The sequence below is a fragment of the Loxodonta africana genome, chromosome 4 (assembly GCF_030014295.1).
Source record: "Loxodonta africana isolate mLoxAfr1 chromosome 4, mLoxAfr1.hap2, whole genome shotgun sequence".
Classification (NCBI taxonomy): Eukaryota; Metazoa; Chordata; class Mammalia; order Proboscidea; family Elephantidae; genus Loxodonta; species Loxodonta africana.
In genome coordinates, this window is record NC_087345.1 from 169,159 (window position 1) to 187,400 (window position 18,242).

The window sequence follows — 18,242 nt, forward strand, 5'->3', positions numbered from 1 at the left end:
CACCACATGCACATGTTCCAGATACTTCACACTCATGCGTGCTCACACCTGATGCACCGCACACATTTACACACATCCAGACACCCTACACCAGTGCACACACTCCAGACGTATCCCACGTGCACATGCTCTACACTACATACACGTGTTCCAGACACGTGCACACGTCCAGACACCATGAGCACACGTTCCAGGTACACACCACACACATGCCCACATGCCACACGCTGGCTTGTGCCTGTAGGTGCCAGGGTTCCCTTGTCCCACCTACTCAAGAAAGGGAACGACAACCTGCGAAGACCCTGAACGGCCACTCTGGCCTGGGGGCTCAGAAGGATCAGCCTCACCCTCCACCAGCAGGAACCCCGGAGATCCGCAGACACTCTGAGGGACTGGACTAAGGCCTCGCCCAGCCTGGGGGCAGCCCACCGTGGCCTGCATTTGCACCTCCTGTTCCTTACCTGCTGCTTGTCTTACCCCGTCCTGGCCCCGGGGCACCCAGAACAGCCCCTCTGGATCTAACTGGTTTCATTTTCTCTTGGCTGGTCCCTGCTTCCCTGCTCTGCCCACTCGGACAATCTGTCCACCTTGGACAGATGCCTCTTTTCTCACGGTGACCTCCTTTACTTGTCCTCCAGCCGGGCAGGAGTCATGTCTCCAAGCACCTAGTTTCTGTGTGGACCGTGTAGGGCCGGCTCAAGGCCACGGGACTCGTGTGCGTGATCAGATGTCTTCTTGCACCCAAGTGTGCACCCACATATACGTGTGTCCTGCAGGCACGTCACATGTGTTCACTGTGTACAACACGTACATTTCTCACATGTGCACCTATTACCTACACACACGCTCATAAAGGTGTGCACAGGTGCACACCTGTGTGTCTGTGCTGGATACACGAGTTTCCATGTACTTTGAGATGTGTTTGTATTTATTTCTCGTGTCTTCGGTGTGGACACCACATGGACTTAGCTCCACGAGAGACCAAAGGGCCCTGGGAAGGGACATGCCCTCGGGAGCTGCCAGGGCACAGAGGGTCACTCACCGTGCCGCGTGTCATACTGCCTCATCTGCACCTCCTCCACGCAGTCAGCAGGGAACCAGCCCGTGCGGCCTTTCACGGTCCCCTCCCAGAAACCGCCCTCCCCGATGCTGAGCACTGGAGGAACAGAGCCGGACAGGCCGTTAGAGCATGGAGGCCCAGGCCCCCCTCCCTGGGCCCCCACTCCCCCGACCCCAGGCTCAGGTGCCCTCCCTCCCCTCACCCTTTCTCCGCATCCCTTCTCCTCCCTTCCTAAATCTTCTTGGATCCTCCCTGGGAAGACTTTGGGACCAACACAGAGGAGAGGAGGGAACAGATGGGCATGGCACAGGATGGGCATGTGGGGGACAGAAAGGCGCAGATGGACAGACGTAGGGAGACAGGAGAACATGGAGGTGGGACCAGCATCCGCTCCCTTCCCACCCCATAGACCGCTCTCCACCCGCCAAGCCCCATCCTCGCTATCATCCACCCCAGGGGTCACTGCCAAGAGCTCAGGTCATCATGCTGTGTCCAGAGAGTTCGGCCATGTGACAGACCGAGGAGGGTCCAACCTTACAACTGTGCTGCTTCCTCAGCACCCATGGACAAAGAATAACGCAGAAGACAGGACCCCCAGTAATGAGAGTCCTGACGTAGAGGAGCTGTCATAACTCAGGATCCCTGGGACCCTCAGAACAGGACCCCACGTGCTACAGATACCCCCAGCACTGTCACAAATGTACCCCCACAATGAGAAGGGCTTTGCAGTGGCACATGGCACCCCACGTCACAGGACTTCCACTGAAAAACCTCAGAAGTGACAGGAACCCCATAATGCAAAGAGGATCCTCCAAAGACAGTGATCCTAGCGATACAACCACCCCCATGGCACACAAGCACCCCAGGACGAGAGGGGCCTCTGCTGTGACATAGGCACCCCTGAACGACAGACGAGCAGGAAAGACCCACAAGACAGGCGCTCTACAGAGACAGACGCCCCTCCCCGCCTAGAACCCTTCGCAGTGACACAAGGAGTCCCTGGGGCAGGTGCACCTCCTAATGACCACCGTGGCCCGGGGCTCCCAGGGATGCCTCCGTGAGGGAGAAGCCCCCCGGCCTCGGCTGCGCGCCGGCGGCCGTACGCCCCCCACGCCGCGCGGCCCCGCCCCCGCCGGCCCTTACCCTTCACGGCCTCGCCGCGGTGCAGCGGGATCTCGCCCTCGCCCTGCGGGGTGTGCGCCTTCACCGCGATGAACTTGCGGCCGGGGACGGCGCTGTAAAGTTTCCGCTTCGGGCCCCGGGGCGGTGGCGCTGGGGGAGCGGGGGCTGCCGGGCCCGGGCCGGGCGCGGGGCCCGAGCCGCCGGGGCCGCTCGGGCTGTAAACGAACACGTAGGTGACGGAGGCGATGCCGGGGGGCAGCGGGCACGCGAAGCCGGCGCCCGGGGCCTCCATGGCGCGCGGCCCGGCCCCGCCGCCGGCCTCACCGCAGCCGCAGCCGCAGCGCCCGCCGCCCGGGCCCGCCGCCGCCCGCCGCCACCCGCCCGCCCGCCGGGGGCCCGGCCCGGGGCCGCTCCATGGGCCGCGCGCCGCTCCGCGCCCCCCGCGCGCCCCGCTCCGCCGCGCCCGGCCCGCTCCCGCCAGCGCACGAGCCGCCGCCCGCTCAGGGCTCCGGGGCCGCGGGGCTGCGCTCCCGGGCACGCCAGGCTCGCTCCATGCCGCTCGGCTCGCGCGCCCCGCCTCCCGCGGCCGCTGGGGCTCCTCCCTCTGCAGGCGGCGGCGAGGCTCGGCCCCTCGGTCCCCTCGGCCGGCTCGGCCCCTCCCTCCGCCCCTCCCCTCCGCTCCGGCCCCCCCCGTGCCCCGCCCCGCCGGGGACCCCTCGGAGAGCGGCCAGAGGGTGGGGGTGCTGCGGTGCACCGGGGAGGGGCCGCGGTCAGACAGTGGCCAGGCTGGAGCTGGGAAGGGGCGCTGGAGCCTGAGCCTCCGCCTCCGTACACCCTCCTGCGGGCCCGCCTCCACACCTGTGTCCTCTCCTGGACACCTGCCCCCGGCTGCCCTGCAGGACTCCTGGAATATGCCCACTCGGTGCTCACCACCTTCCCGGACCACTCCGTGCGCCTGGAACCCAGCCCGAGGCCTTGGCCTCCAGCTCCTCCCTGCTCAGTAACCTGCCCTGGCTCCCTAGTGCCAAGGCCAGGCCCACATTCCCAGCCTGAGCTCACATGGTTGGGTGCCTTCCCCCCTCTGATCCCTTCCCAACACCTGAGCTACTCTAAATCCCACTCCTGGGCCCCTATTAACCCATCCTCTCTCCGGGACCCTGGGCCCGCTGCTCCTGGCAGGCTCTGCCAACACAGGGCGCTGGAGAGCGCCCACTGGCACCTTGCAGCTCAAGTGCCACCTTCTTCTTGTCGCCTTCCTCCTCTGAGGAAAGATGAATCTCCCCCAGGTCCTCTCCTTCCTCCTCAGCTCTTCTGAAGGCTCCAGACCCTCAGCCACTCACCAGGGTGGTTCCCTTACCTGGACAACTGCCCACCTAATTGCTTTAGCCCTTAGGCCCCAGCTGTCAATGTCCTCCCTCCTGAGACCCAGCCAGACCCCTGCTACTGCTCTACCACCTTGGGGCACACACCAGGCACCCCGTATATGCTGCGAAAACAGGAATCCTGCCATCCCCACAGAGCAGGTGAGCCTGGGCCTGCTGAAAGGATGGACACATCTTCAACAAGTGGCTGCAGGAAGAATCCTGGAGGTCGCCCAGCCCCAGGAGGAGCAGCACTGCTGGGAAATGGAAAACTCCAGAGCCTGTCCTTGGGGCCACTGAGGGTCTCACCCCGTCATCTATGCAAAAGCCTCACGGAGGGTCAGGAGATTAGGGGGGACAGCCAGCCTTGGAGTCAGGCAGGGAACAGCCCCTGGTATAGGCACAGACATGGGGAGCGGCAGGGCAGGGTGAGTAGGGATGAGGTCAGGGCAGAGGGCGGAAGGCTTTGTAAAGCTCCTGCTGTGCCCCAAGCCCACTGCTGAACACCCGACTTAGGTCTGGAGTTTGGAGTCAGGCAGGTCTACCTGGGCCAAGTGTTTACTGACTCTGTGACTCTGGTCACTTACCCACCTGAGCTCAGGACCCTCATCTGTAAAATGCCCCATATATCAAGGGTAGGTAAGAATCCATGTGCTGCTCAGCCCAGCAGCAGACGTGAAGCGGTAACACCATAAAAGCTTGCTGTCCTCGTGGACGCAACCTGTGGTCTACATAACCAATTCATTCAACAGCGTCTCCTGAGCACCTTCTACATGCCCAGCTCAGGGGAAACACGGAAAGCAGAGAAACAGCTTCCTGCCCTGAGGTAAGGGGAGCCCTGCAGGGCAGAGAGACCCCTTAAGGAGTAAGAGCTAGGCCCAGGCCACGCAGGTGGCCCGAGCGAGAGCCCACACCTACACAGGTGCTCCGGAAAGGAATGACTGGGGCGTGATTAGTCCCATCTTCCTGACGAGCATCAAGGCACAGAGGGGCAGGAGACTTGTCCAAGGTCAGAGGACTAGTGGACGCAAGAGCTGAGCCTGACCCAGCCCACGGAGGCCAGGGTCCCCAGCCCAGGGTATCCTCCTCTGAGTTCTGGAGGTCCCAGGAACCAGGGTGGGGTGGGAGGTAGAGAGTAAACACCACAGTCCTGTGGGAATACAGGGCTTGGATGGCACAGACCAAGATCTCCCCCTTGGGGATCAGGGCTGGTGAGGGTACCATGAGGGCGGCAAGCCCTCATGGAGAGGCAGTTCTGTCCCCAAGTTCCTGCCCTTTCCCAGCTGTCACCGTCAGCACCTACCTGAACCCAGAGCCTTCCAGCCCAGCCTCACCCCAGCCCTGCCTTCCTGCCTGACACTGCAGGGACCCTCACAGCCCAACACTCTCACCAGAGAAGTCCTAGCTCCAACCCGAGATCACAGGTGGGGTAAGCTGTCCTCGACCCAAAGGACCCTGCCTTCTAGCCTTCTCCATCCAGGGAAGCCCATCTGGGGGTCTAGGGCTCCACCCTGAGCCCAAACCCATCAGTTCACAGGTGCTAGACCCCACCAGGCTTCTCCCCACCGCCCCTGCCCTTCCGGGCTAGGCTCCAGCACTTGCTCACTGACCACCCCCTCACCAAGGCCACTCGACCCCTACCTGATGGTGATCTGGCTGCCCCTGGCCACTGCATGGCCCCCGACGTCCTTCTGCTCAATACTCCTGTCCCGGTCTTTCTCCTCCTGCAGCCGCTGGAGCAGAAGCTGGTGAGGCAGGCTTCGCAGTGAGGGCCCAGGAGATGCTGCTGGCTGTCCTTCTCCCTTCAGGTTGATGTCGCTGGCCGAGCGCTGCAGAGGTCGTGGGGATGCCAGGCCACTGGGGCCGGCCAGCCGCCGCCGCTTCGCGTAGCTGGGGGTTTCCCTGAACGGTACTGGGGAAGGGGAAATGGATGAAACACCAGGCAGCCAGAGAGGGTACCAACTTGTCCCAGTTTTAACACTGAAAGTCCTATGTCCCAAGACCCCAGGGCTGCTGGTTACCCTACAACAGGAGGGGGCTGCTGAGGGGCCACATCTCAGTCACCCCTGACTCTCTCTGCACCTCTCACCCCCAGGATAGGCGCCCGCACGCCCGGAGCTCTGTCGTCAGCCCACTGAGGCCTTGGAGATACTCAGATCTGCTCAGAACAGCCATCCAGGTCAGGCCACCTGTGACAGTCCCCGCCAGGCTGCTGCTGGGTAGGACCATCTGTGGTGACCACAGCCAGGGCAACCACGAAAGATATCAGGACCAGAGGCTTCAAACTTCTTCAGGAAAGGGCCAGACAGTATTAGGCTTTGCAGTCCATTTGGTCTCTGCTGCACACTCAATTCTACCACTGTAGCGTGAAAGCGGCCACAGACAGTGCCTGAGCACATGGGCACAGTGGAGTCCCAATAAAACTTTATTTAAAAAGTATGCAGCGGAAGAAATAAAACTACTTCTATTCACAGGAGACACGATCCTTTATTAGAAAATCTCAAGGAACCCACAAGAAAGCTACTGGAGCTAATAAACGAATCCAGCAAGAGCAGAGTACACGACCAAGACACAAAAGTCAGTTGTATTTCTATACAGCAGCAATGAGCAATCTGAAAAGGAAATTAAGAAAACAATTCCATTTACAACAGCTTTTAAAATAAAATACTTAGAAATAAACTTAACCAGGGAGATGAAAGACTTGTACAATGAAAACTATAAAACACTGCCAACAGAAATTAAAGAAGACCTAACCAATGGACATCCAGTTTTCATGGATTGGAAGCCTTAAATATTATTAACGTGTCAAGGCTACCCCAGCAATATATAAATACACTGTATATAAATATATCTGAACTCCAACAGCCTTCTTTGCAGAAACAGAAAAACTGATCCTCAAATTCATATGCATCTGCAAGGGGCCCCAACCCCAAAGCAATCCTGAAAAAGAACAAAATAGAAGGACTTACGCTTCCCATTTAAAAACTAGAAAGGTACAGCAATCAAAACAGTCTAGTATTGGTATAAAGACAGGCATATGGACCAACAGAATAGATTCAGAGTCCAGAAATAAACCACACATCTATGGCCACTGATTTTTGACAATGGTGCCAAGTCCATTCAATAGGGAAAAAACAGCCTCCAACAAATAGTGCTGGGACAACGGGATCTCCACGTGCAGAAGAACGAAGTTGGACTCCTACCTCACAACACCTACAAAAATTAATTGAAAATGGACCAACAAACCTAAGTATAAGAGCTAAGCCATAAAATTTTTAGAAAAAAACATGGGTAAAGCCTCAGAATCCTGTTTTTTAAAGTGGATTCTTAGATACAATACCAAAAGCACAAGCAACAAAAGAAAAAATAAACTAGACTTCATTAAAAGTTAAAACTTTTGTGCGTCAAATAACTTATTAAGAAAATAAAGAGACAAGCTACAGAATGAGATAAAAAATTTGGAAACCATAAAACTGATAAGGGTTTAATATCCAGAATATACAAAGAATTCCTACAATTCAACAACTAAAAGACAGCCCAATGAAAAAGTGGGCAAAGGGCCTGAACAGGCATTTCTCCAAAGATGTACAAATGACCAATAAGCACATGAAAAGATGCACATCACTAGTCACTAGGGCAATGCCAATCTAAACTGCAATGAAACACCACTTCACACTCACCAGAATGGCTATTACCAGAAAACAACAAGTGTTGACAAGGATGTAGAGAAACTGGAACCTCTCCTGCTGGTGGGAACACAAAATGGTGCAGCCACCGTGGAAAAGAGTTTGGCAGTTCCTCAAAAAGTTAAACACAGAATTACCATGACTCAACACTTCCACTCCTGGGTGTACACCCAAAAACTTGAAACCAGGGGCTCAATGAATACTTAAAATGAACTTAGAACGTTCACTGCAGCACTACTCACGGTAGCCGAAAGACGAAACGACTCAAGCATCCATCTATCAAGAGGGGAACGGCAAGCAAGATGTGCTATACACACGCTACAGGATGTTACCCAGCCACACAAAGGAACGAAGCCTGACACATTCTGTGACACGGATGAACCTGGAAAACACTACGCTCAAGTAAAATAAACCAGACCCTAAAGGACAAGTACACGCTCCCACTTTCACAAAGTATCCAGAATAAGCAAATCCACAGAGACAGAAAGTAAATTAGAGGTTACCAGGGACTGTGAGGAGGGGGAATGGGGAGGGACCGCTTAAGGGGTACTTGAGCGTCTGTTTAGGGGTGATGAAACACTTCTGGAAACAGCGGTAATGGTCGCACAACACGGAGAAGGTAGACGATGCCATTGAATCGTGCACTTTAACCAATTATAAAAATGGTTAAAATGGCAACATTTTCATTACACATTTTTTACCACAATTAAAAAAAAAAAAGCCCTCTGCAAGGGCTGGGTGGGCTGCAGGCTGTGGTGTCCCAACTCCTGTTCTAAACTCCGGTTACTCAGTGTGGTCCCTGGTCCTCAGCCTCAGCTCTCCCTTGGAGCTGGTGAGAAGTGCAGCCTCGCCCCACCCAGACCTGCCATCTGTCTGCTTTAACAACATCCTGGTGACAAAACACGCATCATCACTGAGAAACATTCCTGGGCTCTCATCATGAGTGCAGTGGGGTGGCCCCAGAGAATACACACGTACCTGGCGTGTGAGGGAGTGTGGGCCCATACGGCGGAGCAGCCGGAGAGAGCAGAAGGGGGACCTGAAGGGGCCAGGCAGCTGTCCCGTCCCCTGAAGGGTGACCCAGAGTCCCAGCCCACATGACCCCTTGGCGGCCCCCAAGAAAGACAGCAGGCATAGGAGCAGAGCCTCCCCAACCGCTCCCCCAGGTACAAACCCCCAGAGACTGGGTCACGCAATCCACAGCGCCTCATGACCTCGACTGACTCCTGAGCCCCACTCTGCCGCTGACCTACTCAGCGCTTCGGTTTCCCCCTCTGTAAACAGGGCTAATAATGACCAGCTCTCAGGGTTGCTGAGAGAAACTGAGATAATGGGGCCTGCAGTGAGTCCACACAAATGCACAACCCCAGAGCACAGTGACACCTGTCTCGTCTGAGTAAACATGAGTGACTCCTGAGTGGGCAACCAGGGCGCAGGGCCAGGCAGACCAACCACTGTGACCCCAGGACCACCTGACTGTCCAAAAGCCAGTGTCCAGGGTGGCTACACAGCATGCCGTGGGAATGGTGGTCCTGGAATCACCAGGGCTTCTCTCTACGCCACCAGACAAGGACAGCTGGGCCTTCTGAGGCCAGATCAGAGGAACCTAGCTGCCCAGCCCTTCCTCTGGCCAGAACCCAATGCCCCCGACCCCCAGGAGGCCCAAATAGGAAGGGGACACAAGTAACCAAAAAAACCTATTTTACTTCAGAGAAACTGAAGCACAAAGCTCCTAAGCGGCTGTTCCAGGTTGGGCATGTGACAAGCACAAGAGGCCCCATGCTCCACAAACCAGGGTCCTGCCAGGCTCACTGCAGCCTGGACCAGCACCGCAACCTCCGCCCTAATCCAAACCCCAAACCTCACACAGTCTGTCCCGGCCTGAATTTGGACACCCACCCCACACAGCCCCATCAGCTCAGCCATTCCCTCATCAAGACCTGCCAAGCGTACACAGTCTGCCCAAGGGTCCACCACGCCCTGAGTGTGTGTGGCCCATGGACAGCCCAGCCATCCCTGGGCTCATGTACCTGCCTCACTGGAGGAGGGGACCACTCAGGGAATTTGACCTTCACCCTAACACCAGGTCAAAATTCAACCCTAAGCCTAACCTCACACGAGAACCAAGCAGGGCTCTGACCCTAACCCCGGTTTGCCCTCTGCTGCCCCGTCATTTTTAACTTTAAAGTGGACCCCTACCCCACCCTCTCCAGCTAGCGCTCGCGGCAGGAAGGGGAGTCTGAGCCTGTTCAAGAAAAAACCAGAGGCAGCGAGGCAAGGATACAAGAGGGATCAGAAAGGGAGTCCCCTGCGTGGTCAGACACAGCCTCTCCCACAGCTCCTCCACCCCACACGTGGGAGAGACTCAGGCACCTGGAGGACAGCCCCGCACCACACTGTTCTTCCTCCTCAGTCCTCACACAGCAGGAGCCCGAGTCCCCACACCCAAGGGCAGGATGGGCAAGTCCAGGCCTGTCCCACCCCCTGCTGTGCTCTTGTCCCTCTGGTGCATGCCTGGACTCTGACTCGCCCCTGCGGCACATGCCTGGACTCTGGCTCTCCCCCGCGGTGCACGCCCGGACTCTCGCTCGTCCCCGCGGTGCACGCCTGGACTCTCACTCGTCCCCGCGGTGCACGCCTGGACTCTCGCTCGTCCCCGCGGTGCACGCCTGGACTCTCGCTCGTCCCCGCGGTGCACGCCTGGACTCTGGCTCGCCCCAGCGGTGCACGCCTGGACTCTGGCTCGCCCCAGCGGTGCACGCCTGGACTCTCGCTCGTCCCCAGCGGTGCACGCCTGGACTCTCGCTCGTCCCCGTGGTGCACGCCTGGACTCTCGCTCGTCCCCGCGGTGCATGCTTGGACTCTCGCTCGTCCCCGTGGTGCATGCCTGGACTCTGGCTCGCCCGCACGGAGCATGCCTGGACTCTCACTCGTCCCCGCGGTGCATGCCCGGACTCTGGCTCGCCCCCGTGGTGCATGCCCGGACTCTGGCTCGCCCCAGCGGTGCATGCCCGGACTCTGGCTCGCCCCCGTGGTGCATGCCCGGACTCTGGCTCGCCCCCGTGGTGCATGCCTGGACTCTGGCTCGCCCCAGCGGTGCACGCTTGGACTCTCGCTCATCCCCACGGTGCACGCCTGGACTCTGGCTCGTCCCCGCGGTGCATGCCCGGACTCTGGCTCGCCCCCGTGGTGCATGCCTGGACTCTGGCTCGCCCCAGCGGTGCACGCTTGGACTCTCGCTCATCCCCACGGTGCACGCCTGGACTCTGGCTCGTCCCCGCAGTGCACGCCTGGACTCTGGCTCGCCCCCGCGGTGCACGCCTGGACTCTGGCTCTCCCCCGCGGTGCACGCCTGGACTCTCGCTCGCGCCCGCGGTCCACGCCCGGACTCTGGCTCGCGCCCGCGGTGCACGCCCGGACTCTCGCTCGTCCCCGCGGTGCATGCCCGGACTCTGGCTCTCCCCCGCGGTGCACGCCTGGACTCTGGCTCGTCCCCGCAGTGCATGCCTGGACTCTCGCTCGTCCCCGCGGTGCATGCCTGGACTCTGGCTCGCCCCAGCGGTGCATGCCTGGACTCTCACTCGTCCCCGTGGTGCATGCCTGGACTCTGGCTCGCCCACACGGAGCATGCCTGGACTCTCACTCGTCCCCGTGGTGCATGCCCGGACTCTCGCTCATCCCCGCGGTGCATGCTTGGACTCTCGCTCGTCCCCGTGGTGCATGCCTGGACTCTGGCTCGCCCGCACGGAGCATGCCTGGACTCTCACTCGTCCCCGCGGTGCACGCCCGGACTCTCGCTCGTCCCCGCGGTGCACGCCCGGACTCTGGCTCTCCCCCGCAGTGCACGCCTGGACTCTCGCTCGTCCCCGCGGTGCACGCCTGGACTCTCGCTCGTCCCCGCGGTGCATGCCTGGACTCTCGCTCGTCCCCGCGGTGCATGCCTGGACTCTGGCTCGCCCCAGCGGTGCATGCCTGGACTCTCACTCGTCCCCAGCGGTGCACGCCTGGACTCTCGCTCGTCCCCGTGGTGCACGCCTGGACTCTCGCTCGTCCCCGCGGTGCACGCTTGGACTCTCGCTCGTCCCCGTGGTGCATGCCTGGACTCTGGCTCGCCCGCACGGAGCATGCCTGGACTCTCACTCGTCCCCGTGGTGCATGCCCGGACTCTCGCTCGTCCCCGCGGTGCACGCCCGGACTCTGGCTCGCCCCCGTGGTGCATGCCTGGACTCTGGCTCGCCCCAGCGGTGCACGCTTGGACTCTCGCTCATCCCCACGGTGCATGCCTGGACTCTGGCTCGCCCCCGCAGAGCATGCTTGGACTCTCGCTTGTCCCCGTGGTGCATGCTTGGACTCCGACTTGCCCCTGTGGTGCCCTGGGGGCTGCTGGCGTGCATACAAGGGCCAGTGGCTGAGAGCCACAGCCTTGACCCCTGCTGGCCCCGACACGATGCATCGGCCCTAACACTAAACCTCTGTCTACCCCGCACATGCCCCATCCCATCCATCTGCACCCTGCAGGACCACTGACCACCAACCTCACAGACTGGTGGAAGTAAGCAAGGCTGCAGGAACCCAGTGACCACATAGTCCAGGCTCAACAGCCATGGGAGGGACTCACCAACATCTGAGTCTTTGTGGGTCTTGATGACCTCGGCAAGCTCAAAGTTCCCGGCAATGATGGCAACCTGGGGGGCAGGGTGGGTGTTGAGACAGAGAGAGGAATGCGGACACGTCACACCACTCATTCCGCGAGCACTGGCCTACTGTGTGCCACAGGGGACGGAGGTGCACGGCAGACACAGCAGGTGGGTGGGCCAGAGCAGGGACCCGCAGAGGCCGGCTGGGGTGAACCACTGACGTCGAGGTAAGATAAGAGGGGTGGCGGAAGAAGGACGCAGGCCAGAGTCTGGCCCCTGAGACAAACCCGCCTCTCTCGGGGTACAGAGGGAACAGGAGCTGATCTTTCCCAATTGGGGCTACAAGGTCCGTGAGGGGGTAATTGATGTCCCAGCAAGAAGCTCAGAGGCCTCCAGCCCCCCACCTCACCCCATCCTTCTCAGGCTCTTCTGGAGGCCTTCCTCAGCCCTCGAGCTCCTCCTCCTCCTCCTCCCCAGCTGCACACGCCCTCTTCTAACTCCCCTACACCTGGGATGACCACTGCGCAGTCTGCCTGGATTGAGGAGGCTTCAAGGACATGGGCCCTCCAGGACTGAGCCGGGGCGTCGACCACCCAGCCTGGAACTCCTAACTTGCCCCTGGGCCCTCCCCTGAGCCCCCAGCCCAACCCAGCTCAGCAGACAACCCCACCACACCACACCCTCACACTTCCTTGCCTACATCCACCTTGCGACATGCACATGCCGGTTCACACCAGCCACCACCCAGCTGGCCCCCGACACGGACTCCACTGCAGCCTCAAAGCCTCCTCACATCTCCTCTTATGACACTGGCCCTTTTGAGACCTAACTCAAGCCAGGTCCCTCTCGCTCAGAGGCCTCTGAAGGTTCCCCACCACAGAGAACAGAGTCCACCCCCAGATGGCCTATGACATGGCCCCACTTAGCAAACTCCAGGCCCCACCATCAGGGACCTTGTCCCCAGTTCATCCCCCAGCAAGAGCCTGGCTGACCTGAGAAGGGACTCAGGAAACATGGCCAGGACTGCACCAGTGACAGCTCACAACATCCCCGCTTGGTCCCTGTGCCAGCCCACACTTCATCTCCTTGTCACCTTCCCCAGAGCCTCCTGCCCTTTCTGGCCCTCCTCTCTCCCTGGAAGGGGATCAGGGAACTGTCCCCAGGGACACCTCCTTACACACCCCTCTGGCCTCCTGCCTGCACTCCGCCTGGTGCAATCTAGAGGTAGGGCCCCCTGATCGCTTTCCAGGGGAGAACCAACGTTCAGAGAGAGCATCCCAGGCGCAGCCTCCCGGGGTCAGGAACACGTGTACCTGGAAGGCTGTCTGGCTGTTGTAATTGCGAACATCCTTGTTGGCACCACGAAAGAGGAGGACACGGGCACAGCTCTCCTAGGGAGTCGGCAAGAGAGAGAACAGAGGTGGTCAGGATGGTGCAGGCCAGAGATGTGCTCAGGGCTGGATGCTGCGCCTCAGGCCAAGCACACACCCACACAGTAACAGGCACCAAGTCTGCAGTTAGGTGCACGTACACTTACCACACCCACGTCAGGGCATGAGTGTGTACAGGTGACACGGACAAGCAGAACTGGGTGTACACAAAGAATTCCACCTGGCCCACATATGTACAATTCAGCCCTGGTTCTTCAGAACACAGGTGTGCATGTGACACAGGCGTGTGCCCAGAAACAAGTGTTGTACACAGGTTTACAAAGCTATAGTGCAGCCACAACACTGCAGGACACAGACATCATACACAGCAAATAACACACAGCACACAAGTCTCCAATATGGTACAGAAATAATCACACCTCACCGTATAGAATACACGCCTGAGTCATGCCTATAAGGGGGCTCAATGCTGCACACACACCTAAATGTACACAACAATCCCTCACCGTACGCATGTATGGTGAATGAGGCACACGTGCACACATACGTACATACAGTCACACTTCACTACACGTAGAGGATGACGCACACATGCAAACATACATACATGCAGTCACACCTCACTACACGTACATGGAAAATGAGGCACACGCGCACACACATACATGCAGTCACACCTCACTACACGTACATGGAAGATGAGGCACACGCACACACACATATATGCAGTCACACCTCACTACACCTACATGGAAGATGAGGCACACACACAAACACACATACATGCAGTCACACCTCACTACACCTACATGGAGAATGAGGCACACATACACACGCATGTACACGTGTAATCATGCCTCACCATACAGGTACACAAAGAATTAACACACATATATATACATGCAATCCCACCTTATCGTACGTGTAAAGAATAAGGCACACACACACGTGTCGTCATGCCTCACTAAACACATACACACAGGATGCACACACATGCACATGTGTGTACCCACACAGTCACATCTCGCTGACATGCACACAGCTTGTGCAGCACACACAGCTGCGGTGACTGCAGAGGGCACCAGGGGTGCTCCCACGAAGGCACACCTGGTTGTAGAGAGCACAGATGTGCAGGGCTGTGTTCCCTGAGGCATTCTGGGCCCCCATGTCGGCTCCATAGAACAAAAGGTGCTCCAGGTGCTGGACGTGGCCAAAGCGGCAGGCCTGCAGGAGAGAGGAGGTCCTGGACGGGCCGGGAGCCCTCCACCCACAAACAGGGGCCAGGATTCCCAGCCCCAGACAGCAGCCGGGCCCCCCACCCATAGCCCTGGGCCTACCTGGTGGATCTCCTGCCAGCCGTTCTCATCAGTGGCCCCCAGCTGGGCATGGTCATGGAGAAGCAGCTCACAGCACAGGGCGTCCCCACCCCCCAGGGCACTGTGGTACAGGGGTGTCAGGCCACGGCTGTCCTTGTAGTTGGGAGACGCCCCCAGGTCCAGCAGGGTCTGGGGACAAGCAGCCTCAGCATCCATGTGGGAGCCCCAGCTTCCCACCACCCACATGCCCGCCAGGCTTGAGCCCCACTGACCGTCAGGGCTGCCGCGTTCCGCTGCCGTGCGGCACAGTGCACAGCTGTCAGCCCATCCCGGGTGCGGAAGTCCAGGTGGGCACCGCCATTCCTCAGAACCTTCAGCAGGTCTGTGGCATTGTCCAGCTGGGCAGCGAGGCTCAGGGGGCACTCTGGGGCCAGGGCAGGGGACAGGGGACAGCAAAGGTTATACCCAGCCCCTCCTAGGCCTGGAGCCGAGAGGTCATCCCACACCCCTCCCTGCTTGGCACCTTACCTCCTGAGTCAGGGTCGTGGAAGTTGGGGTCCAGCCCCTTGTCCAGCAGGCGGGCCACCTTGTCTGTGCTATGGAGCTGGACATAGTCCATGAACTTCTTCAGGTTTGCCTGGAGCACACATTGGCCTGTCAGCTCACACCCCCGCCTGCCCTCCTGCCGCACCTGCCTGCCTCCAGACAGTCTTGGGACCACCATTCGGTCTGCCATCAGCCCATGTCACCCTCAGTCAGGACTGCCACCCGCCCATATCACCCCAAACCCAGCTCTACTCAGTCCATACACCACCAAGCCCTCCCTGCAGCCCAGTCTCCAAACCCACACATTGTCGACCTAGGCCTGGCCAGCTGGCCCACACCAAGACCAGGGTGCCCTGGCTGTGCCCCCCGAGTGAGTCACACCCAATCTCACCACTACCCCAGGCCCCCCTCCCTGGCCCAGCACCCCGACCTACCCTGCCCAGAAGAACCTAAAGTCACCCAGGCAGGAGCTAGCTCAGCCCCGAGCCCCCTCCTGCATTCAGTACTGCAGTGAAGTGCCCACGAAGAGCATGGGTGCTGGGGTCAGCCCCAGCCAGGGGTAGCACCCAGCAGTAGACACCCCCACAGGTGTGACTGCAGGGAAAGCACAGAGATAAAGACCAGGGTCCCAGAGCAAGGCAGGTCAGGATCAACCCAGCCCCACTTGCTGCACAACTGTGAGCAAGCCCTTCACTTCTCTGTGACTCAGTTTCCTCTTCTGCAAAAGGGGGCAGGAACAGTACCTCCCAAAGAGAATTAATGGGATAACCCAGCACTGGACCCCTCCCACACCTGAGCCAGAACCCACAACAGAGCTTGCCAACTAGTCTCCCATCCAGGTTCCTGCTAGGGCCCTGGTATACTCCATCCCCAATACCAGCCCATTGCTGTCGCCCTAAGCCGCAGGACGCACCTGGGGGATCCACTGACACCCATCACAGGACCACCCTCAGCCCGACCACGGGGCCCTCCAGCCACCCCCAGCCAGGCAACCTGAGCCCCTGAATGCAGGAAAAGCAGACCAAGCGGAGGCTGCAGGGATAGTGGCCAGCACCCAGCTGGGGTGGGGGATGCTGGGGGTAGGGATGTCTCCACAAGGAAGCTAGTAAAAAGCAGTGGTGGGGGACACCGGCCATGTGGAGGCAGGAGGAGGGACAGGATGGCCTCCAGGGTCCTCTCCCCGTGACTGCCCCTTTACCTTTGTGTGAAGCTTTGCAAACTGCTTATCATCAACGAGGTTCTGGGCGTAAACACGTCGCTTGTATCGAAACTGCTCAGGTAAAGAGAAGAGAAAAAAAGTGTCCGTTGGCTGAGTGAGGAGGAGACAGCACAGCCTTCAAGGCCACCAGCCCTCACCCCACAGCGCCCCACAAACTCAGTGCACGCCCAGAACCATGGTCACGTCTCCCCGCTCTCCGTATGGAACCCCCAAGAGCCCTACTGTGCACCCCTTCAACGCCCTGACCACACACAGCACCCGACACACAACCTACCATGGTGGCCACAGAGCCAACAGCCATAGGTAGGGCCCACCATGCTCAGGCACAGCAAGGGGCAAAGAATGCTTGGCTCGCTGTTTTGAGCCTGGTGAGCCCTTCCTGTCTCATCCCCATGTCCGGGGTCCCCTAAAAAATCCTACTTTTCCAAGAGCCAGTTTCAGGCTCACCTTCTTAGACATCCCCTCCCTGGTATGGAACAGACCCTACCCCCTGTGCCACTATGGAGACAAGGCAACTTCAAGTTCAGCGACCATAATGCCATTTCAATGCTTACTGTGCTTGCCCAGCACCCTGACCGTCAGGACCATCTGATTCAGTCTATGAGCCCACCGTCGTGAAGGTAAGGCAAGGAGGTCTGCCTTCAGAAAACTTGGGTGTCCACACAGAAGCCACGCTCACACCACACATCCCTCCAACCATTCGCACCATTCACATTCACCCGACACACAGCCATGCTCATGCTCACGGCACACCCTGCTCATGGCACACCCTGCTCATACCGCACCCTGGTCACGGCACACCTGATCACGGCACACCTGGTCACGGCACTCCCTGCTCATACCTCACCCTTGTCACGGCACACCTGGTCCCGGCACACCCTGCTCACACTGCACCCTGCTCACGGCACACCCTGCTCATACCGCGCCCTGCTCACACCACACCTTGCTCACGGCACACCCTGCTCATACCGCGCCCTGCTCACACCACACCCTGCTCACGGCACACCCTGCTCATACCGCGCCCTGCTCACACCACACCTTGCTCACGGCACACCCTGCTCATACCGCGCCCTGCTCACGGCACACCCTGCTCACACCACACCCTGCTCACGGCACACCCTGCTCACACCACACCCTGCTCACGGCACACCCTGCTCACACCGCACCCTGCTCACACCGCACCCTGCTCACGGCACACCCTGCTCACACCACACCCTGCTCACACCGCACACTGCTCACAGCACACCCTGCTCACTGCACACCCGGCTCATGGCACACCCGGCTCACGGCACACACTGTTCACACCACTTACACAGCTTGCTCACACTACGCACATGCCTTATACACACATTGCTTACTGCACACACTATACACACTGCTCACACCAAGCACAGCTCACACTACACACGACTCACAACGCACACAGCTCATACTACACACAGCTCACACCACACACAGTTCACACCACTTACACTGCTTGCTGACACTGTGGCATGCCTTATGCACATCTTGCTCACTGCACACACTATACACACTGCTCACACCACACAAAGCCCTCCTGGGTCCCACTCTAATGCCTCCTGTGCCTGTTCCTCAAGCACCCGCCCCCCGCCCCGCCGCTCGCCCCCCAGCCCCGCAGCCGCTTCCCCTTCCCCTCCCCCCCACCCCACGCACCTCCAGGTAGGGCAGGGGCGTGTCCAGGTTGGGCGGGTACTCCCGCAGAAGCCGCTCCTCGTCCAGGAACTTGCCGGCGCGGCCCTGGGAGGGTGGCTGGAAGAGCCCGTAGTTGAGCGCGTCCTGCAGGCTGTGGTTGAGGGCGCAGAGCACGCGCTGCTTGGAGGCCCACACGGGCGCGTCCGGGTCCAGGCGCAGGCACTTCTGCGGCGAAGCAGGCTCGTGAGCCC

The 18,242-nt window shown here is 59.5% G+C and overlaps 1 protein-coding gene across 1 annotated transcript in view; it reads right to left on the reverse strand.

The window, feature by feature from the left end:
- Positions 1–16,383, reverse strand: part of SHANK3 (SH3 and multiple ankyrin repeat domains 3) — a 47,415-nt gene extending 31,032 nt beyond the window's left edge. Inside the window, exons 1-10 of the mRNA XM_064283236.1 lie at positions 16,318–16,383; positions 15,102–15,210; positions 14,846–14,997; positions 14,595–14,762; positions 14,365–14,481; positions 13,180–13,257; positions 11,848–11,914; positions 5,185–5,455; positions 2,204–2,397; positions 1,043–1,156 (exon numbers count right to left, since the gene is read on the reverse strand). Of these exons, the coding sequence (XP_064139306.1) occupies positions 1,043–1,156; positions 2,204–2,397; positions 5,185–5,455; positions 11,848–11,914; positions 13,180–13,257; positions 14,365–14,481; positions 14,595–14,762; positions 14,846–14,997; positions 15,102–15,192 (1,252 nt within the window). The 5' untranslated portion in view covers positions 15,193–15,210; positions 16,318–16,383. The remainder of the gene's footprint in view (positions 1–1,042; positions 1,157–2,203; positions 2,398–5,184; positions 5,456–11,847; positions 11,915–13,179; positions 13,258–14,364; positions 14,482–14,594; positions 14,763–14,845; positions 14,998–15,101; positions 15,211–16,317) is intronic.
- Positions 16,384–18,242: the final 1,859 nt, after the last annotated feature.